This window comes from Pteropus alecto, unplaced genomic scaffold (genome assembly GCF_000325575.1).
Source record: "Pteropus alecto unplaced genomic scaffold, ASM32557v1 scaffold155, whole genome shotgun sequence".
Classification (NCBI taxonomy): domain Eukaryota; kingdom Metazoa; phylum Chordata; class Mammalia; order Chiroptera; family Pteropodidae; genus Pteropus; species Pteropus alecto.
In genome coordinates this window covers 13,863,285-13,885,496 of record NW_006438113.1, presented here as the reverse complement: position 1 = coordinate 13,885,496, position 22,212 = coordinate 13,863,285, and the positions used below count along the sequence as shown (strand labels likewise).

The following is a 22,212-nucleotide window of genomic DNA, read 5'->3' as shown; positions in this document are numbered from 1 at the left end:
GCATTCCTGGCACAGAGCTGGGTAGAGAATGAGGCAAGGGGGCAGCAGGGCAAGACTGAGCAGAGGGCTCAACAGCTAATTCTAAAAGGAGCCTGGGCACTCGCTTACACCTTTGCTCCCCAGCACTGCCAGGGCACCTTCTGTGTCTCCCATTCTCCCAGGGTCTGCCATCCAATTGAGACCCCCACATACGTGTCCAAGTCCACACAGGGGCTGCTTTCCTGTCTTGTGTTTGTTCATTTCAATCCTTTTGACTTCATCCCAGACACAAATGTTCATGGGAGAAAGGAGACCCCTCCCCACTCTTAGGAAGAAGTGAGCTGGGGGAGAGCTCAACCCTCCAGTACCCTCAGAGATGTCCCCCACAAATGAAGGCAATGGGTGCTGAGCTCAGCCCCACCCACTGTCCTCTTCCCTGAGCAGCTGGCATCCTCTTAGATGAGGGGCCCAGCCACTCACCTGGTCACTCCACCGCTGCAGGCCAGAGCTAAGCACAGCAAGGGAACTGTGGTGGTCATGTCCACTCATCTCACAGGATAAGGTGAGATGAGTGGAGCCACATGTGGCAAGAAAGGGGGGCTTCTGGGTTGCAGACAACATTCCTGGCACTTATGATCTTCTCCTTCCAGGGCCACCCCGGACCAAAAGGGGAAATGGTAAGACCCCAGCTTTCCTACCTTCCTTCGCAGGGTGAGGGATTAGCTTGGCCCCCATGAGCCACAGCTACGCACTGCCTGGCAAAGGGACCCAACAGGGACAGCGAGAGTGGCTGCTGCCATGGTCATTTCCCAGCTCTATAAAGCACATCCCCGCAGGTGCTCCCAGCAATGTGGGGAGGAGAGTTGGGCAGGGGACTGCTCCACATGAAAAACAAGGTCCAGAGAGAATCCACACTTGGCCAGTCACATGGAATTAGAGGCTAGCACTCCCTTGGGCATGAGCTTACATTCAGCATTCACACTGGGGCTGGTAGGGAGCCCATCTAGAACTTCATCCTCGGTCTGGTTTTCTTGTGCCAGCTGTCCTCTGGGCTGCCCCAGGACTCCAGGCACCTCTCCCCCACTGGGCACAATGCAGTTTTGGAGACGCAGACCGTGGCCCCCACCTTCCATCTGGCCCCTTCCACCTCTGCAGAGCCTTTTAAAGGAATTTTCTCTCTACAGTCACCCCAGGCCACTCCTTCCAAAAGGGATGACTCCTTGTCAGGGGTCATCCATTCCAGAGTAGGTCTCAGTGGGACTGATGGGCCATTAAGAGCAGATGGGCCAGCCTTGCCTGGGATGCTGTCCTGCCTCCCAGGTTGGTCATATCTCCATTGTGACGAGCCACCTCCTGTGGGCAAGCCTGGGATTTGTGCCAGGTGCAAGAGCAACCTGACAGGCTCACCATCTCCCTGTCCAGCCAGGCTCTAGGCTTGGGCTTTGCTCCAAGTGCTTGGTGAGGACACTCTCCACCTATAAGTGGGGCCCTGCCAGGACACATGAGGCTAGAACCCCGTCTGCTGAGGGAGGTGGATAACCTTGTGAATGGGAAAAGAGACAGAAGAGTATCAGTTGGAAGCCCTGGGCTCTATTCTCGGCTCTCCCTAATTTGCAGCTCAGCCCCCTCTGGACCTCAGCCTGTCTGCTTGACTCAGACTCAACTAACATTTATTGACGTTTTCTATGTGGTAGGCACAGGGCTAAGGACCGTACATATATTATCTCACTTAATCTTCAGCATGACCCTGTGCTCCAGGTCCTATTAGTATTCCTTTGACAGCTGTGGGAATTGAAGCTCAGAGAGACTAAGTTGTTTGCCTGAAGTCAAACAGCTGGGCCGGGGGGGCAGGGGGGTGGGCGGTGTCCAAAACAGGATCCAAACCAGTTCTCAGATTCCTTCCTTCCACATCTTACTGCCTTCCTCTCTCCTTGTTTCCCTTTCTCCTTCCCTGTTTCCCTGCCTCCTTCCTTCATTTAACACATTTTTATGAAGTATCTACAATATGCTGGGCACCATGCCAGGTGCTAGGGATACAGACAGGATTAAGAAACATACCGTCCTTGCCATCCTGTAGCTCACAGCATTGTGGGGGAGACATAATTAACGAATCACCTTTGTACTGAGTGCTGTGAAAAGGCAGTGCCCTTTACCCTGAGCAACCTCAGCTTAGCAGCACCTCACCCAAGCTGAGGGTCAGAGAGGCATTCTTGAGACTGAGACTTGAACTGGGACCTTAAGGATGAGCATTGAACTAAGAGGAAAGAGAATAGGAAAGAACACTTTGGACATGAGAGAACAACATGTGCAAAGGCCCTGGGGCGGGAAAGTCCTTGAAATATCCACAGAATTGGAAGAAGGGCAGTGAGGCACTGGAGGCAGTGGGTGGAAGAGCTGGCACCGGAATCCAGGTCCCCTGGCCAGCTTTCCTTTCCAACCCAGCTGCTTCCACTACAAAAGCATTTCTTGTTGCCCCTGTTCCTAAGCATGCTGTGCACATGCAGGAAGTAATGGAGACCGAGGCAGGAATAAACTTCCATGCTGCCGCTGTGGTGGAGGCATAGGGGTTTGGATGCCAGAAGTTTGGGGTGGCCTGATGCTAACATATAGTCTGAACACCCCAGAAGTAATAATAATGGTCATAATCTATAATGACTTATAATGACTGATTATTCCCACTCTAACGAAAGGGAAATCAAGGCACAGAGTGGTTGAGGCGACACAGCCCATAAATCACAGAGCTGAGATTAAGACCCAAGTGGTGAGATTTTACTCCTCTACTATGCCTCCTTTCTGCTGCCAGGGTCCTTCGTCTTGAAGCAAAGGAACCCTTCTATGGGGCTCCTCTTCCTGCCATCCCTCCATCCTACCCCACTTAACCTTATCCATGAGACTTCTCTGTTTTGGAGTCAGAGCTAACTCAGGGGGAAAGGGTGGGGCAGTCCTATCTCCCATTAGCCCACATCAGTGTGATAGAGTCCCTGTCTGCCTCATAGACATCCATCAAAATCTGACAGGCCACAGAGCCATTAGGCTCCTGTTTGACTTGGCATGGGAACCCCAGGCTATTAATTCAACACGCTGTCGGGCGTAAGTATCTTGGCCTGCTTATCATCTGTCTGTCTCCCACTCACCTCCCTCCCTCCCTAGATGGTTTTTCCTCTACTGGGCTTCCAACGTGGGATCCTGGGGCTCGCCCTCACGTGCTTAACCTCTGTCCTCACCTGTCCAAAGAGTTTACCTCTGCTCCATCTACCTCACAGTAGCCCTAAGAACCTAGTGTAAGGTGTGGACAGAATCGGGGTCCCACAAGTGCCATAAAGAAGAGTCGGAATTCTGAATTCACACTTATCTCACCACTCACAGGCTGTCCTAGAATGGAAGGAGTTAATTCACACCACAGGGTTAGAATAGTGCCTGGCACACAGGAAATATGACAAGCACCCTAGCCAGCACATCCCCCATGACCTACCTCGAAGGGGCAGCTGCTATTCGGCTAGAGCTAATTGATGCCATGTGTTGTTGGACCTTGAAATATTTAAGAGAAACTTGAAATTCAGGTTTTGTTGTGCTTTTCGTGCTCTTAATTGTTGGCAATTAACTGAAATAATACTGTATAGGATCAACCAAATACCTCCGGGGACCACGATTGTCTCATAGGCCACCATGTGGGACTCATGCCTCCAAGTCTGTGCAGCCCCTGGCCCTCTCCCTCTCACCACGCTCCTCTCTCTAGTCACCTGCAGTATGGTCTCCGCCAGATGCATTATATTCTGCTGAACTTAATACTAAACACTTAGTCAGGCACATGGGCTGGAGTGCCACATGGGTTGTCCCAAAGGCCACTTGTCCCCTCTCATGAACCTCCTGGGACTTTCCCAGTTTGGTGGTTGGTCCAGTTGGCTAGTCGGGGGCAAGAGAAGGCTCTTTTCCTACCTAGAAGGATCTATTCCCGGGGATCCTGAGTTCTTCAAGCCTCAAAGAGACTGGTCCTGCACGTGGGTCCTCATAGGCCCTCAGGATGGTGGCTGGAAGGGACCTCAGGCCCCAGGGACTGGGGTACTGTTTGTGGCTCTAGCCAAGTCTAGAAGCCCAGCCTCCCAAGGTCCAGCCCAGTTCAGAAAGCGTGGCAGAGTGGAAACAGCTGGACCCTCACAATCAGACAAACCTGGGCTCATGTCCTAGTGCCAGCCCTCGCTAAGCCTTGTCTCCCTCCCCTCGTCTGGGAGATGGAGCTGATGCAAGCACCTATCTCATGGGCCAGTGTGGGTGTGAGCTCAGCGTGTACTGAAAGCCTTCCTCAGAGTGGGCCCTCAAAACAGGAGGCACTCGTCCTCCCTTCTTTCCTTCATCCCAGCCATGAGGCCTCCTCAACACTGGCCTCAGCTCAGGCTCCTGAGAGAGCCATCTGGGCATTGTGTCCTCCTCAGGAAACATGGGTCCACCCTGAACCCAGCCTCTTTTCTCAGCCCTACAAACTTGACAAGACATCTTCGAAGGAAACTCCAAAATTTTTATGTTCCTCCAAGGAGCCCAGGACATGGCTTAAGTCATGAACTTTCTGCTTTCTCTCTTTTGCCAAATGTTTCTCCAAAGCTAAGAGGGGATGGGCATGAGTGAGGCAGGCCAACCGCAGTGGCAGAGCCCTGCCTGACATTTAAATGCATCTTCCTTCCTAGCAGGCCCATGAGATGATGGTGGGTGGAGGAATGAATGAAGGATGGCATTTGTTCTTCATCATGGCCATGCACAGAGGGCAGGGCACAGCTAGTCATGCCCACTGACAGATGAAGAATCTGAGGCATGCTATACAGGCCACATCACCTGGAACATCTCAGATACGGGGAGACCAGACATGGGTGGTGGAGCCCAGCCTTTGGGACTGGAAGCCCTGCTTCTAGCACAATCCTCATGCATGCCTGAGTCTCCAATCTGCTCACTTTCTGTGCACCCCACTGACCTGTGTGTGTTTCCTCCTCACAGGGCCTGACAGGTCCCCGAGGACAGCCGGTTGGTACATCGCCCTAATGTTCCTCATTAAGGCTTCGGGCCGCTGTGTCCTTAGCTTCAGTTTCTAACTCTCATTTCTCTCTCTTTGTAGGGACCTCAAGGACAAAAAGGAGAAAAGGTAAGCCTGATGGAGGTTTTCTAGAATTTTAATCTCGGGAAACATCCCCCCAACAGGTAAAAAGGGGTCCACAGTGGTTATTTTCAAATTTCAGTTCTTACCAGCAGAACCAGGGAGCTCCCCGTGGCACCAAGGTGTGTGAGAAAAAAGGGAAGCCGCTCTTGCTCACGTTCTTTTCTTGCACTAGCATTTGGGGGCGTGGGTGGCCTGGAGCCTGGCCCTCCTTAGCCTCTTTCTCGTCCCCTCCCACCTGCCCCCCGCCCCCCACGGTGTTTCCTGACCCACCTCCATGAGCCTCTAGGATTCTGAGGTATCGGTGTATAAACCACTGGCCTGGCCTACATTCTCTGTCTCCTTGGATAGCCAATGGAGCCTCTGCTGGGCTTTCCCTTGGGTGGATAGTACAGGAACCCAGCACTTTGGCTCAGAGAAGGCATCTCTAAGAACCCCGTTGCCCACAGCCTGTCTTGCTGTCTGCTCTTCCCAGCCAGGGGTTTCTGTTCAGGGCCGTTAGGTGGAGGCGACCTTTCTGGAAAACACCTCTAGCCATGCGTGGGGCATAACTCCTGACTACGCAGTTGTGGCAAGTGGTACATGGAGGCGCAGTCCAGCCGTAGGCTCCATGGGGCCGCATCCAAGCAGGCCCTGGTGGTTAATTTCCTGCTGCCAGCCAGGATGAGGGAAGGAATTAGCTCCCCTGCCTCAGAGAGCTCAGTCCAGGACCAGAACGGGGCTGGAGGGAGATGAGTGTGCGTGGTGCGTCCACAAGTCCTGAGGGTGCCCCTGACGGGCAGTCCACCAAGAGCCTAACACCTTCCTCTCCTCCCCTCTCTTTCCCAGGGTCAGTGTGGAGAGTACCCACACCGGGTAAGTGAACCCCTAAAACGGATCCATCCTGGGGCATAGCCCTTGACTTAGCCTCCTCTCCCTGGGGCCCCCAGCACCTACAGAGCTTGGAAACAGGAGCATACAGCCCCCTCTGCGCTCAGCAGCCAGAGCAGGGGCCGTGGGGGTGGCGGTGTTTGCCCGGCCCAGGAGTGTGCCTGGGGGTTGTGGTATGTGTTTGTGCAGAGCCCGTGTCCAGCGTTCGTGTCCCCCCCACCCCTCCCCCATGCTGTCTCCGTGTATCTGTCCTGTGCTGGCTGGGCTGTGAGTCTCCCAGCCGGTATGTATCCGGAACTCCACGTGCCACTGTGCATCTCTTCTGCACATGGCCTTCTCTGTAAGACCATGTGGCTTGTGTGAGTCTGTGTGTCTGACTCCCTACGTGTGAGTGTGTGTGTGTGTGTGTGTGTGTGTGCATGTCTGCCTTCCCTAGCCAAATCAGAGGGACTTTTGGGTTAAGTGTGTGTGTGTGCGCGCGCGCGCACGCGCGCGTGCATGTCTGCCTTCCCTAGCCAAATAAAAGGGACTTTTGGGTTAGTCATTGTTTCACATGACCAGATGACCCAACCTCAATGGTGGGAGATAATGGGGGGGCAGAGGTATCAGTTCAAAGGCAAAGCCTCTGCTTTACCTCTTGAAGAATAAAGGATTCTTTCCAAGTAGGGTGGGGGATTCAGGGCTGGGATGGTCTCCCACTCCCTCCAGCCCCCACCAGCTTCTTCCTTTCCTGGCTCCACCCCAGGGTGCAGAGCCCAAAACCTATAGTCACCCTATTAGGACCTGCAAATGGTGTACTCCCAGCAGGGCCAGTCTTGGGATAGGAAGGGCGAACGTGTGCACTGCTTCCTCCAGTGAGAGGCCCAGCAAGCCGGGATCAGCAAAATGCCCCTTGTTTTGTGGATCAGCCTTGCTACTCTGACCTGGGCAGTAGGGGTAGAAAGGACAGGCATCTTCAGGTGTCCATTCCCCTGTCATGGGCCTCATTGTGCTCAGAAACACACACATGATGTGGCAAGGGGAATAGAAACGAGCACAAGCCAGGCTCAGACTCCACTGGGCCCTGAAAAGCCACGAAGAGGGCCTTGCTAGCAGGGTCCAGCCAATCAGACTCCTGTGCCCTGGGTTCCTGGACCAGGGAGAGGACTCAGGGAGCCTTGAACATGAGTAGTTGTGGTGAGGTTGAGGCCAAGGCTGGACTGGGCCTGGGCAGGGGGCACAGGCTGGAAGTAGTGTAGATAGAGCCAGCCTGTCAGTGGACACCGGGGCCCTGGTGTTCCGGCCAGCCTGATCCCGATACAATAATAGAAGGTCAGCTGTGTTTATTTGAAACTATGGGCTCACAGGATTGTTATGCTGCCCAAAAGAAAGACAGCATCCCCCAGCACAAAAGACAACACAACTGCAGACGTTTGGCAGGGTGTCATCAGTCCTGAGCAAACGCATGAGGGTGGGGGGAAGAGAGGGCTCCCTGCCCCTCAGCCCAACACAGGAAGAGGGAGAAGGCAGAGATAGAAGCCTCCAGAAGCACCTTGTCCACAGGGTGCAGCAAAAAATGGTGGTATGACCACGGCAGTGTGGGGTACAAGTCAGGCAGGGGTGAGGGCAGAGTTGGGGACCCAGCTGGTGGGCAGGGCAAGGCAACTGGCACCCTCCGTTTATTTAAAAGTGGGTGGGAAAGCAAGGGGCTTCTAGGGCAAGTAGACTGTTGGCTTGCTGAGGGGTCTACAGGCATGGCGGGGTGGCAGGCCCCCAGGTCCACAAGACACCAAGAGATCCAGGCTGGTCCCTGCCTCTTCCAGCAGAAAGCACCCCCAGTGAGGGAGAGGAAGGAGGGGAGGGAGTGGGCGGGACGGAGTCCTTGGGACTGGGAGCAGAGGGGCTGGTGTCTGTGGGCTCTGGCACTCATTCTCCCCCTGTCGCCCTGTCTCCGCCACCTCCATCCCCCTCCCGCACCAGGAGCACCTAAGCAGCACTCTAGCAGCTCTGCGCTCCAACCAGATAATTACCCTAAAGGTTTGTAGGTTCTGGAAGGTCTCCTGATCCTGCTCTTCTGAGAGGCTCCCTGGACACAGAGCCCAACATTGCACGTTCTTAGACCCCTAGTGGAAGGGGGTGGGGCTCTTGGTGCAGCTGCTGCCCATGAAGGCAGCAGTGACCTGGAAAGGCCGTGACTGGGCCTGCGAGTCCCCAGCTGGGCAGAGTCTCAGCCCAGGTGGCCCCTGGTTCTTAACACTCAACCCAAGGGCTTCGTGTGAGTTAAAATGCTTTCAAAAATAAGGGGTTGGTTATATGCCATTTTTGTTTTCACATGGGTTCTAACCGCTTCCTAAAGCCATGGGGTGCTCAGCTTCATTGGGGAGAGAGACTGGAAGCAGCGAGAATTCCCAGACATGAAAATCACATTTGATAATGTGATTGCAAGTTGCTTCCGCCAAACAAGTGGTTGAACATGTCAGAGACATCTTTGCCCAGCCTCTATTTTCCAAGCCCTCCAGCCCCAGGGTGAGACCTCAGAAGCACTTATCTTGTGCCCACAGCGGCCACACCCTCGGCCGGCTTGGCCCCCGGGAGCCCAGCTTGGCACTGCCCTTAACCATCTCCCCAGATTCGCTGACACCAGCCTTTCTCTTTCAACCGAAAAAAGAACCCAGAGGTTGCCACACACCAGCTTGGCTTAAAGTATCAATTTAGCTGGTCCTGTGGCTCTCTATCTAGCCAGAGCCTCTGAGTCTGCTGCCCTCAGCCAAGCAGCCTCCGTCCACGACCACGGACAGGCAGGGCCAGCAACGCAATGTTGGGCCGCGTGTCAGGCAGCCTCTTCAGCCCAGCATGGCCATAGAGAGGAGGCCACTCTCCCAGTCAGGGGCTGCTGCCAGCCAACACCTGAAGGGCCATTCCTCCTGCCGGGGATGGTGTACCAACCAAGGGCAAGCTGAACACTGCGCCCCACAAGCTGCAAGAGTACCCCATCCATGCTTCCCCTCCCTGTGCCTCACACTGGCTAATCTCTCTTCTCTCTTCCTCTCTTCTACTCCCTCTTGACCGCCCTGCCTTCCTGGCGACTTTCGGCATCCTTCTGAACACCTGCGATCTTTGGCCTTTGCCCTCTGGCCCTCCAACTCATCTTTCTCCTCAGCTGCTGCCTCTCCTCAATTCAGTGCGACTGGCTCCACCCCCAGTCATAAAAAGGCGAACCTTCCAGGTAGATCCCTTCCCTTTGCCCAGATCACGGGTGGCTTCCCCAGGGGCTCGGCAAGTCTCTGGGCCCTGGCATGCCAGTGGGGCCTGGAGACAAAGTCAGAACCTCACTCTACTTTGGTTCAGTTAGACAAAAATGAACCCATGAATGCCACAGGTGTGCAAATAACACGACACCCAGACCCAGGAGATTCACAACTGCCACCACCCCATTACTACTCATAAAAGCCACCAACAACAGCCATCACTGGGTGCCAGCCACTGTCTTACACATTTTATAGGCCTGATTTCATTTAATTCTCCTAACAGTTTTATGAATTAGGCATGGTCATCTTTATTCCACAGATGAGGAAATCGAGGTTCAGAAATGTTGAGTAAGTTGCCCAAGGTCACACAGTAAATTGCAGAGCACCCAGGTTCTCCACCTCTTACTAGCTATGTGATTTGGGGCGAGTTACTTAACTTCTTTGCACCTCAGCTTTCTCATTTTTATGTAAGAATAATAACAGTTCCTACTGCATAAGGTTGTGTATGGAAAGCACTTGGAATAGCACTGTTTAAGTGTTACAATTAAGTTGAGTCTCAGAGAGAAGTGAACATGTGCCCAAGGTCACCCAAACAGCAAGAAGTAGAATGGGAACTGGCAGGCAGGTCTTCAGACCCTATACCCAGGGCTCTCAGTTGGCCCTACACTCTTGTATTTAGAAATGCAGATTGATTAGCATCTGATCATTGGTAGCCTAAGTTTGAGGAATGAGGGGATTTGCAGAGGGAATGTAGCCCACAACCAACGGGTATAGTAATCGTGAGCAACTGCTTCCTTCTTCTTGCCTTACTAACCCAAAGAGAAGGGAGAGGACCAGATCACAAAGAAAAAAGAACAAGAGACCACAGACCCAGGGATTGGACAAAGGCACTGCAGCTTCGTTCCTGGCCAAGCAGCCCATGGCTGCCACCTAAGCCCCTAGCCTTCTTTACACTGCATAGGGGGTGGCTCTAAGGCCACTGGGATGTTGGAAACAGCAGGGCTCTGGGTGCTGTTTCTGAAAGACTGACAGCAGGACCTGGAGCCACCATCTGGCCTGACTCAGGAGTCAAGAGCCCAGGGACCTGCATGTCAGGCACTTGATCGAACAAGGCTGAAAAAAAATCACTCCAATTAACAGCTAAAAATACAGAGGGATACGTGATGCACATGCTACCCGAGCCTGCATATCCTATTACACCGGCCAAATCCTCGAGAGCCTCCATGTGCTCCTAGCACTTACCCCAAGCATGGCTATTCAGGGGGCCCACTGGTACCTCAGACAAGTGCCAGGCCCACCCACTGTCACTCACCCCTACGTATACCAGACCCCATCCCAGGAGAGCTGAGTCCTCTCAAAGCAGCCATTTGCCTCAACCCCTAGCAGCCAACACCTGGCTTAGCTACATTAGCTGCTATTTGTTGAGCCCTTGCTGGGTTCCAGGCCCTGTTGTAAGAATTCTATGTGGATCATCTCATGTAATCCCACACCAGCCACCAGCAGTGGAGGCCTTGCGTGGGCTCTGCCATCATCATCATCCCACCTTACAGATGAAGAAATTGAGAGAGGCCTCCCTTTACAAGAGCAAGGGGTGGGGGAGCCAGAACGTTCTGTGCTGCCCTGGCCTAGTTTCCAAAGTAGAGAGAGAAGAACAGGAGCCCCCATTCTGCCTGCTGCAGCCCCTGCCTGGAGAATAAGATTTTTATGCTGTTAGCCATGAGGGGACATAAAAAGGCTTGTCCATTTCCTATCAATAAACCAGTATTGATTTTACAGGCTCTGTAAGATGCTTAAATGCTGGGTCTAACATCAGTTAAAAGAGGAAACTTATAAGAGACATGATGTGCTTAGCAGATGGTGTTTGAGGTTATTTCCAAAGTGCAGAAAGTTGGACGATGAGCAATTCTGCTGGGGGCTTATTTGGAATGAATAGGAATAGTCTGGAGTTTCGAGTAGGGGTCCTGGCCCCTCACTGAATTCTCCATGTGACTTTGATCAGGAAACTCAACTTCCCTGAGCCTCAATTTTCTCTTCTGTAAAATGGGACTTATGACCCATTTCTGTACCTGCCTCCTCCTCCAGTAGACACTCTGAGCCCTCAAGCATCTTCTCATAGGGTGTGGCAGGATGAAGCCTCGGCCTCAGAGTAACACTGCTGGGTGCCATCTGCCCTAGATGTCCCAGCCAAAAGATGGTTCAAACAGGTGCTGCTAAAATCTTACAGTTCTCATTCTGAGGTTGTGCACTCCTATATATAAGCATCATTTCCCTCTGTAGAGTTTGCAGCAAGCATCATCAGCTCCCCTTTACATACAGGAAGCAGAAGTGTCACAGAGGCTTGCTGAGATCACCCCAAGCAGGGTGGGCTGGCCTGGAACTCCTGCTGCCTGCGTCCCCCTGCATCCCAGCCTGGAGCTCTCACACCCACCAGGCTGTTCTGTGTTAGATTATCTGCAAGGATAGGATTCTTATCACAAAAGCTAATCCCAGATCGTCCCTGGAGAGGTCACTTAAAAAGTAACATAATGGTATCAGTGTCTAGATCTAGGAAGACTCTGGCCCCTAGCCCCAAGATATGGGACACATGAACCAGACTCTCTCCTCCTCCTGAGGGAACACGATGCTACCCCTGCCTCCCAGGCCCTCAGTTCCTCCTGGGCACTGTGGGTGATGAAGACTGGGCTCAGAGCAGCTGGCTAAGGAGGGGGCGTATAGCGACCTCATACAGGCATAAAGCATTTACAGTTTCAAAACTCTGCCAAGCTAAGAGTTCAAGCTCAACTGTCCACTGAGGCCAGGCACAGAACACATAAGTGACTGGAGCAAGCTGCACAAAGGAAGCATAGGAAGAGTGGGGACTGAGGCAACTGGAGAACTCGGGCCCCACCTGAAGGGGGCGCCATTCTCCAATCCACTTGATGATTGTCCTCAGGAATGTGGTCCTAACTGCCATGGCTTCCAGTTTTTTTATCAGAAGCCATCCAAATTTTTTACTTAAAATCTCTTGCCCAATTGTTTAGTGAGCCAAGCAACATTCTGTGACCTCTGACCTAAGGATCTCATTTGATCCTCTGAGCCAGATAATCGAAGACGGCAAAAAGCTACGATAGGAAAGGAGGAGCAGCCGCTCTCATTCAGCGGCTGAGAGGCCGGGGCGCAGAGAGAGGATGTGACTTGCCACCCAGAGTGGGCAGAGGCAGGCCCAGGTCTCAGACCACTCGGGCTGGACTCTGGCCCTCTGACCAGGCTGGGAGCAGACCTTCGGGGCCAGGGGTCACCTCACTCCCACCTCTTCCTCTGCCACCTGCAGCAGGGAACTTACCCTAGGGACCAACTGCTCTTGCAGTGAGTCTTGTCTTAATGTCCCTCCTAATGCCTTGGCCGTCTCCTTGCTGTCACCAGTCCCTGCATGTAGTCACCACCAAAATATCATCACCGTCACGCCATCACTGCCTCCCACTAGCGCCCACGCAGGGCCTTCACTGGGTGCATGGCACTGGGGCGGGACTGCTCGACAGCCCCGCAGTCTCTCTCTAACACTCGTTTCCGCAAACCTCAGGGTGAACAGGGCCAGGCCGGCATCCAGGGCCCACCGGGGCCACCAGGTCCCCCTGGACCGAGTGGACCTCTGGGGCCCCCAGGACTTCCAGGGCCCATGGGGCCACCCGTAAGTATCCCCTTCCTCTCTCCACTACGTCCTCTCCCAAAATTTGTCCCAAGAATTCTCTGGAAGCATCCGAACTTTCCAAAACCAATGGGGACCTAAATCCCCACCAAATGGCAGAAGCACCTTGGCAAGGCCATTGGACATGGGTGGCCCATGCAAGGAGCTGCCCATCCATCCATGTCATACTCACCTATTGCACTCTGGTTCTGAAAACATACCTCCTGAGGCCGTATCCTCAACTCCAGACTCTGCCTTCCAGGGAGGAGATTACTGACCGGCTGTCCCTTTCCCAGCCTCAGCAGAGAGGAAAGTTCCCAGGGCCACCTATGATTGTCGTCCCCTGGCCCTGGGGCTTAGAAAAACCTGACTGGAGAGCAGTGAGTTCTGAAGGAGGTAACAAGGGGATGTCCAACCATCTGGCACCCCGAACAAACACGCCTGCTCTGGTGTATGCAGGTTTCGCACTTCTGAGCCACCTTGCAGCTGAGCTGGCTGCCTGGTCAGCCACAGGGCAGGGACCCTGCACGAAGCCTAAGTACTGGCAGAGACCACTGCTGGGAGGGCCCAGGGAGATCAACAGGCACCCTCTTCCAGGCCATACCGCACACCGGTGACAATGCAAGCCCAGTGTTCACCAAGGCATACATTTCCAAGCCCTGCTCAAGACCCAACTCTTTCTCGGCCCAGTTTAGTGCACCAGCGCAGGAGAATAACTCAGCAGGTACTTGGACTTCTTTGGAGAAAATGGGTTCTCTACCCAGAGCTAAGACATGTTATATGTTACTGGAAGGACAGGATTAAGGACAAAGTCTGTTTAAAGATGTTTTTCTTACATGGCTACAAACAAGCAAACAAAGAACCAATCTTGTTTTATTTCTTATGACAAAAACATCAGATATTTATTGTGAAAAAATTGGAATATAGGCAAAGAAAAAGGTTTTAATTCCCGACAAAGTCTGTTTAAAGATGTTTTTCTTACATGGCGACAAACAAGCAAACAAAAAACCAATCTTTATTTCTTATGACAAAAGCATCAGACATTTATTGTGAAATTTATTTCTAATGACAAAAGCATCAGACATTTATTGTGAAAAAATTGGAATATAGACAAAGAAAAAGGTTTTAATTCCGTATTTTCTTATATCTAGAGTTCACCATCATTAACATTGTAAAGAGTCCTTCTATTTTTCTCCTTAAACATATCTTTACCTAAACATTTCCAGGTTGATAACATTCTGAATAATGTATCCTGTTACTTCTTCACTTACTATCGTAAACCATGCCCTTTGCTGTGTCAGAGTCTCCCATGACACGCATCTGAGGGCTGCTGGGCCTATTGATAAGGTAGTTAATGAGTCCCTTCTGTGATACAGATCCTTGAACATAAATGTCTGCACATCTCTGACAGTGTCGCTGGGACAGATTCCCAGAGGTAGAATTGCTAGGTTACGATGTCCCTGCCAAGTGAGTACAGCCACCTACCAGGTCACTCAGCTTCATGGCTGGGCCCTTCTGCTGCCCCAGCCGCCAGTGCCGAGGTTCAGTATGGCGCCTCTCTAGGCTGGGCGACAGCTCCAGGCAACCAGCACCCAGATCAGCCGGAACGTGGCACAGCAGTGTGAAAACCTAGCTTGCTGGGAATTTTGGCTCTTCTGCCCAGCTTGACGCCCACACGGATTTTAAATATTTCCATGATTTCTCCCCAGGACCCCAGGAAAGGAGATTAGTCTCACTTCCATGCGTTTCTAGATGGGAAATCAGAAAACCTGAAAGGAAGTGAGATTTAGGGAACTGAACCAAACAAAGCTGAGAAGAATCAAAAAAGTACTCAGAATTCACTTCTCCACTGACCAACCTCCCCAAAACACACTGGGCTCCCACTCACTGAACCCAAGCCAGGGTGTTATATTTGTTAGGTTTTTATGAAGAAAAAAAACAGAAAGTGTGTTTTTAAACCAATTGAAACAGACCAGGCTCAGGCCTCATGGTTTTCTACAGCCCGTGTTTGCTATCCACACCCGCTCCCACAACCGCAGTGGAGCCAGCCTCCCCCTTGCCTCTCTCTCCCTTGGGCTCCCACAGGCCGTGAGCCCACACCACCTCCCCACCGCTGGCCGCCATGGTCACAGCACCCCAGGGGAAGGAAACAGAGGGTTCCTCTGCAGCCTGGCAGGGCCAAAGGCAAAATCAAGGCTCTGATGGGCGAGGCTGGCTTTCCAGGGAGGGGTCCCAATTAAGAAGTGGGCGGGTGGGGATCTAGACCAAACCACAGCGTCGATTTAACATGATGCCACTGACCTATTTTCCAGTGGGCAAGCACAGAGGAGATGCCCACAGCGCCCACATGGCTCCAGAGAGGGACACGAGCCTGTTGTCCCCACACGCCCTCAGCAGGTTTCCAAAACCCTCCCGAAGACCTGTTCTCCAGCACTTCCCAAACCTTGTCATAGCTATTCGAGCACTGCTTTGCCCCCGACCTCCACTGTAAACGTGACTAACTGCAACTGTAGAATCCATGTCCACTCACCTTTCTCTTGCTTCTGCAGGGCTTTCCTGGGCCTCCTGGACCAAAGGTGAGTCACTGAGTGGGTGGAAGAGTTCCTTACAGAAGGAGGGGGAGGCGGTGCTGACGGGTGCTGAGTAAGGAGCTGAGAGGGATCTCAGCTGAGAGATGGATCACGCTCGGCTCGCTTCCAAAACTACCCGCCTCTTGGGAAGGGATTGGGTCCTGCTTTTGTGTACTCAGCCGAGCAAGTCCTATGGCTGGTGTGGAAGGTGCAGTTCCCACCTCTAAAAAGCTTATAGTCTAGTTGCAAACTCAAGATTGATGCTCAAGACACTGTCACAACATCCTAATGAAAGAGCATTTCTTAAGGGGTCAGAACAGGATTGGACCTTGGGGGTCACCTAGTCTTTTGTGAAACCCTATCTGGAAGCCCATCATGTCAAACGGACTCTCCCTTTGAAACTGGGGACCCTCAGGCTCTGGGGACAAGCAGTTAGAAGCCCAACCATTTTACAAAAGTGGAAGCTGAGGGCTCTGGGGCAAAGTGACTGGTCTAGGTTGACAGGGAATGGGTGGTAGAACCAAAACCGAAACTCAGGTCTCCTGCCGAGTTGAGCCTTCCCACCATCCCTCTGCTTCTGCAAGACAGAGACGTTTTCTGAAGAGTGGAACCACTTCTGCTATAGTTCCAGGGATGGCTGGTGGTGGAGGTCAGGAGGGATTTAGTCACGGGGAGGAAGAGGGATGGGAATGTGAGGGGAACCGTGCACGCTGAAGTTTGGCATTGGGAAAACCCTCCTAACGGTCTTCTCTTTGTTCCCCCAGGGAGACCCGGGGATCCAGGGCTACCATGGCCGGAAGGTAAGAAGGACGGGGAAGGAATGCCCCCACTCCCCCAGTAGTAACCCAAGTTTGGCCTTACCACGGTGCATACAGGGTCTGAACTTGGTCGTCCACACACACTTTTGCACACACACTCACTCAGCATGAGCCTCATGATGCCTGTGAAGTTGGCTGGACAGGAGTTCTTGCCTCCACCTGGGGGAGGAGGAGGCTCAGCGGAGGGGGGGCCTTGGGCAAGTCAGTGGCTCAGCCAGACCTCCGACCCAGAAGAGTCTCTTCCAGCAATCTGGGTGGCCGTGTCTGGTCCGTGTCTGTACTGTTCTCGTTGCCCCCTGAGGGCCTGGTAAGTGAGAGCCAGGCAGAGCTCCTTGTTGAGCACGCTATGGGAAGTGGGGGTCAGTCCGAGCCCTGCTCTCTGCTAGATCGCAGGCCAGAGAGACAGGATTTCTGCACAAATAACCCTGGGGGAGGCAAACCGTGATAACTGCTACCGTTGCAAAACGCTGCGTGACTACAGGGGGTGGAGAGATTAATTCCCAGTTAGCAGGAGTTTGGGAAGTCTTCTGGAAGAAGACAGCCTATAAACTCGGTCCTGTTGAATAGGTAAGTGTATCAGTTATCTGTTGTAACAAACCATTCCAAACTTACGGACTCAAAATGACAATGTATTTCTCATGATTCTGTGACTGGTCATCTGGGAGTTCTGCTGGTCTCCCCTAGGCTCGCTCATGTAGTCGTATATGATCACAGGTGGAAAGGCCAGAGGGGCCAAGACAGTCCATCCACGTGTTTGGTGGTTGATGCTGGCTGTGGGCTGGGTGCCTCTGTTCTCCACTCAGCCTCTCAGCCCCTGGTAGACTACATGGGTTTCCTTACAGCATGGCAGGCACAGGTCAGTGTTCAAAATGGGCAGGTCCCAGTACCCTTGTATTACATTTTCTGATGTCCTGTTGGCCAAAGCAAGTCATGTGGCCAAGTCATTTGAGTCAGTGGGGTTGGTGGAAGGAGACTCAGCCTCCACTTCTTGTGGGAAGCGTAGCAAAGTGTTTGTGGCCATTTTTAATTCACCACTGTGGTCCTCCGACTAGTAAATTTCAAGGGAAATGGCATTTTAGACAGGGAAACCGTTTGAGCCAAGGCCCATAGTTATACAGTAACTATGATAACATAAAAATAATCCTAATAAAAGTCATGACTTACTAAATGCCCACCATGTGCCAGGCTGTCTCAACGTGACCTGCCTTATTTCTGATCCTAAGACCACCTTATGAGGCTGGTACTATTCTTCTCCTATTCACAAATAAGGAAACTGAGGCATGCCCACAGTCTTTTGGCTCATCGGTGACAGAGTAGGAATTCAAGTCCAGGCCTGGGTCCTTCCCATGGTACCACCTGCTGCAAGGGGCACATCTTACCCTCCAGACCACGCCTGGGAAGCCTCTAGAAACTTCCAGAAGAAAAGAGGCAGGAATGGGGGGAGAACGAGGAGGGGGTGGGGATTTGGGAAAGGGAGGCATCACTCCAGAGAAGCACATTCCTCACACTCTGTAATCTCTGTAATCGGGCTGCTGCCATCACCACATTGTTTATGGGTGCTTGGTGGATGAAACGGCGAGACCAGAGAGATCTTTAATTAGTTCTGCATAAACTGAGAAGTTTGTATTGTGTCAGGAAGTGGAAATTATAGCCCCCGTGGTTGTCTCCATCCACTCACGCAGACTCACAAAATTTACTGCCTCCTGGTGCAGCACAGGGTCGGTTTTCCCATTAGAAGCCAAGCCAGCTATTTCAAGCTGCGAAGAAACTGCAGGGCCAATAGAGGTTTCCCTGGAGTCGTGGCAATGCCCACAACTGGCATCTGTACTGTGGCGGGTGTCTGCACACGCCCGCCAGTTGGAAGTCTGGTTCATCCAGAAAGGAGCTGGGGGTCTGTTGTCCTGAGGATGGAGAGGGCTCAGATTAGGGCTGCAGTATCATGAGGACAGAGGGCCTGGTCCCATGAGTGTGGCGATTCTGGACTGAGACTGTGGGACAAATCAGTCAACCCTGGCTCCACTGAATTTGCAGAGAAAACCGGTGTGGTCCTGGATTCTGCAGGGGCCGTGAGGCTGCAGCTCCCTGTCACCGCCTCTCAGCGTTTCTGGAAGGCTCCTACTGCCTCTACTTCTACCAGCCTGTCCTTGAGTCTTTGCAGTAGGTGCTCCTACAGCCACTAGGTAGTCCAAGCACCCTCATCCCTGTGCTGCCCTCATTCTGCTGGGACCCTTGTCCTGTCATCAACCACAGCCTTCTCGTCCAACGGAGGCCAGAGGGTGTGCACTGGGGACTGATGGCCAGCAGCAGAGAATCTGCCCCCATGGACTTGAGGTCATTCCTCAAGATCAAGCAACTCTTAAGAGACTACAAGTGCCCTCCCCACTGGGGCAGTGGGCATCTTAATTCCAGCGATCACCATGTCCAGGCAGAAGTTTGCTTCCTGTCAGGACTCTGAGATGAAGAGACTGGTGCCCAAGGATAGGCACAGCGACACTTCACATCTCTGGTTTAGCCACAGTTCCATCATTTGGTGTCTTTCTCGGTCCTTACCATGGCCCAGCTCATTATCCCCTGTAGAGATACACTCAGAGAGGTTAATACTTAGCCCAAGGTTGCACAGCTGGTGAACGATCATGCTAGAATTAGAAGCTAGGTCTCAAGAATCCAAGCCTAGAGGCCAGCCTTTCTCGCCCTGGTGCAGAAGCGAATGTCTGCTCAGGAAGGGCTCACCCAGACTGGGCCAACTGTGTACAGACCACCATCCTATGTGGTTTTTCTGGGGTGTGGAGGGTTTTCCCCCAAGTGCCTTTCCTTCATCCATTAGTTCTCTCCTCTTCTCCTTCCTTCTCTGCTCCCTACTTGGAGTGAGGCACTGACATGAAGGGCCACCTGATTACAGGTGCTGAGATGAGTTTGCTCCCCACCCTGGGGAGGAACGAGTGCCTGTGGGTGGGAACACCAAGCAGGGATGGGGGCCATGTGGCTGCCTCTTGTGTTCAGGCTATAAGGGGACCCATGGGGTAACTGAGGGACCCTCCACATCTGCTTCAACTACTGTGTCCTGACAACTTGACACATATGCAGGGAGGCCTTTTTTCCAGTACCGGGTGGAATTTAACTCTCAGCAAAGATGTTTCTCAGCCCTGTGAAGTTTGCTAATGATTAGTTCTGTCTACCACCACCACTACCACCACCCCAGTAGCTGGACCTGGTCTGGCAGCCTCCTGAAGGCCAGCTGGGCCAGCAGGGCAGACTTCTCCACCAGCCCGTTAGGATCAAAGCCCAGTGTGGCCAATGGGCCCAGTGCTGCCCCAGCCCCACCTGGGGCCAGGTCCGCTGCCTAGACACCGCGAGCATTGTTGTATACCCATGTGGTACCTATTTGATCCAAATTTATGACATCGATCTACTTTACGTTGCAAGATGCAAAGTGTGTTTAAAACATTACAACCTTGGCTCTCTTTCAAGAGAATTGATGAGTATCATCAGACCGTATGTGGATCACAAACCTGGTGAGAGCTTATCTCTAAGTGCATCGGAGCTGGTCCATCTGTCTCGGCGGAGTGGGGGGCGAGGGGGCGGCGTGCATTTGCCACATGTGGCGCAGTATGGGTGTTAAGCCTCCACTGAAGGACCATGGCTGAGCACACATTCTCCTCCTGCAGGCTGTGGGCTGTGCATTCTCAGACCAGAGGGGCCAGGATGTGAGAGCCTTGTGGTAGAGCAGCTTATAACTGCAATCACTCCTGGAGGCTGCAGGGCTCCCCAGAAACAGAAACTTCTAGGAAAGGAGGTCCAATGGGCCTTACGGTCAGATGGCTCGGGTACTCAGATGAGGATGTGAGGAGCAGAAGCTTATACCCACTTCCCCAATGGCAAGATGGCCCAGATCAAGCGGCTGAGAACAACCGGGGGAGCCTCTGGGGTCCCCACTGAGAAGCCATGGGAAGGCGAAGGTAGAGGGGATAAACTGGGGCTCTCACCCATCGGCCCATCTCGGCCCTCATGCCTTGGCCATGCCAGCCCTTCTCCTCATCACTCTTCAGTCCTACAAAAGGGCATGATCATTCTGATCTGCCAGTCAGAGCAAGGGCCCATGTGGGTGGACACAATTCTGTAGAACAATAGCCGGTATTATTACATCTACCTTATGGGGCCTCTTCAACGTGCCAGGCTGTGTGTTAGGCACTTTGCATGCATCATCTTACTGTAGGATCTTTAGAACAACCCTGTGAAGTGGTTTCATTATTATCCCCAATTGACAGATGAGCAAACTGTGGTTCATAGAGGTGAACCCCCAAAGGTCCACAGCTAGGAAGTAGTGAATCCAGGGCTGTCAGACTCCAAAGCCTTACTCTGAATGACTTTACTACCTGGGTCTTACGAGCCCAGGGGGACCTCATGATTTCTGGTAGTCCTTCCCCCCTTCTCCTCCACTAGGAGGACAGAAGGTGGGAGTTGAACCATTCTTCTTGTGAGAAAAAGGTTATGTATGACTGCATTCAGGCCTTTCTCTCAGCCTGCCAGGCTTTCTGTGAGCAGCATCTGGAGTGTCTAAGGCAGAGAATGTGGGGTACTTGGTGTATTTTAGTCACAGAACCAAGGAAGTGGAGTGTTTTGCCTATTGGCACTGATTCCACTCAAACGACTCCTGCAGGGAGTTGGCATGGTCCAGGGACTTCCGCTAAAGCCGGGACCTCCTTTCTTGGGAGTCCTTGTATCTGGGGAGCAATGTAGCCTTCAAGGGGAGTGACTGCAGTTATAAGCTGCTCAGCCCTCCACCACAGCTATGCCTAAAAGGTTCCTGCACCCCTCTGGCTCCCAGGGAACCTGAGCAACCCCAGACTTCTCTCTGGCCTGCATGCAGTAGAGCACTCAGTACAGATGGAAGCTGTAGACACAGAAGCCTTCTGGTATGGGGACAGCACTTTGTTTCAAAGCCACGAAATCCCAGTGGGGACAGCCAGACCATTTAAATTGAAGCAGATCAGGAAGCTGAATCATGGGCTCCAGATCCGAGGCCTCATGGGGGCTGACGGGACTCCCGCTTTGCCGGTCTGCAGCCGCCAGTCTGTGCTCTGTGGGCCCCATTTCTCCTGCACTCCAAAGTCCACAGATTAATTAGAGCTGACTTCTCTTTTTGGAAGTAACTACAAAATCAACCGATCTCAAATTGAGATTACAAGCCAGCCGCCCTTCCAAAGCCCTGACCTTCGATGGGGCGCCTGACCCCGGTAATTCCCCAGATCACTTCCTGCCGGCCCTAATTACCGGAGGACCTGGCATTTCCGTGGTTCCAGGCCTCTCCAGTCTGGAGCTGGCTAGGGCAGGGAACAGAGAACTCTGCTGCCTTTTTCCCGGAAAAGAGTCATGGAAACTAGTTAGTGGAAAGACCTTAGCCCTCCTCACCCAGCTTTTCCAGCCCAGGAAAGGGTCCTGGTCCAGGCCCGAGGCCTGAGCGCCTTCTGGCCTTTCCCCCAGCCCTCCGGTCCCCACACTCAGACAGGCCTTCCCCCTCCCCTGCAGAGAACAAAGAGTCTGTGTGTAGAGCTGCTTCAGCCCAGGCCTCCCCACCCAGAGCTGGGCTGTAAGCAGGAGCCTCACTTTAGGTAGGTCCATTCATCTCCCCGAGTGTCTCTGGCCTGACCTTTGCTTGGTTGGGGAGCTGACCTCGAAGCACCCGCCTTCTTTCAGACTACATCTTCTTGCCAAGTCCCTGCCCTGCTTGTTCAATAAACAGTAAATCACCAATTAAGAGGCCACTCCCACCAGGTGGGAATGCGGCCAGTTTCTCCCCCAAGGAGCTCACTTCTATCCTGTCATGTCGGTAAAGGATGGGCCCTCGCACACCTGGAAGCTGGAACTAGCATAGAGAACCTATTGATGCTGTAGCGTATACACGTGCAAGGCCAGCTGGAGAGTCAGTGACATTGTAAAAGTTGGG

General features: G+C 52.8%; 1 protein-coding gene across 1 annotated transcript in view; it reads left to right on the top strand.

Moving 5' to 3' along the window:
- Positions 1–22,212, top strand: part of COL13A1 (collagen type XIII alpha 1 chain) — a 182,371-nt gene that overhangs the window by 81,310 nt on the left and 78,849 nt on the right. The window contains exons 11-19 of the mRNA XM_015592180.1: positions 630–656; positions 4,963–4,989; positions 5,081–5,107; positions 5,948–5,974; positions 7,949–8,005; positions 9,129–9,194; positions 12,776–12,883; positions 15,430–15,456; positions 16,215–16,250. Coding sequence (XP_015447666.1) covers positions 630–656; positions 4,963–4,989; positions 5,081–5,107; positions 5,948–5,974; positions 7,949–8,005; positions 9,129–9,194; positions 12,776–12,883; positions 15,430–15,456; positions 16,215–16,250 — 402 coding nt within the window. The remainder of the gene's footprint in view (positions 1–629; positions 657–4,962; positions 4,990–5,080; positions 5,108–5,947; positions 5,975–7,948; positions 8,006–9,128; positions 9,195–12,775; positions 12,884–15,429; positions 15,457–16,214; positions 16,251–22,212) is intronic.